Source organism: Bison bison, unplaced genomic scaffold, assembly GCF_000754665.1.
Source record: "Bison bison bison isolate TAMUID 2011002044 unplaced genomic scaffold, Bison_UMD1.0 scf7180017864324, whole genome shotgun sequence".
NCBI lineage: Eukaryota > Metazoa > Chordata > Mammalia > Artiodactyla > Bovidae > Bison > Bison bison.
The window spans coordinates 9,778,876-9,779,132 of record NW_011494896.1 but is presented as its reverse complement, the minus strand read 5'-3'; the positions used below and the strand labels follow the sequence as shown (position 1 = coordinate 9,779,132).

The 257-nt window shown below is 68.9% G+C and overlaps 1 protein-coding gene across 1 annotated transcript in view; it reads right to left on the bottom strand.

Annotated features, from left to right (window-relative positions):
* The window catches only part of TENM4 (teneurin transmembrane protein 4), an 858,900-nt gene that overhangs the window by 446,248 nt on the left and 412,395 nt on the right, over positions 1–257 (bottom strand). Inside the window, exon 6 of the mRNA XM_010853253.1 lies at positions 72–257. Within this exon, the coding sequence (XP_010851555.1) occupies positions 72–257 (186 nt within the window). The remainder of the gene's footprint in view (positions 1–71) is intronic.

Genomic DNA, 257 nt, shown 5'->3' with positions numbered 1-257 from the left:
AAAATCAACACTAATTAAAATGCGGGGCCTGAAAGCCCCGGCTGGCGGCGCGGGCTGGGCGGGCCACTCACCGGTCTCCGTGTTCTCGTGCTCCGTGTCAGTGAGCGTGAGGTTGGAGTTGGCCCGGCTGGACAGGCAGGAGCTGCGTCCTGACCGCGTGCTGCGGCCCCACAGCCGCACGGGGTGCTCGGGGGACAGTGCGGCGTCCGCCTCCAGCTCGGCCTCAGAGCTGGCGCCCAGGGAGTAGCCGCAGTGGG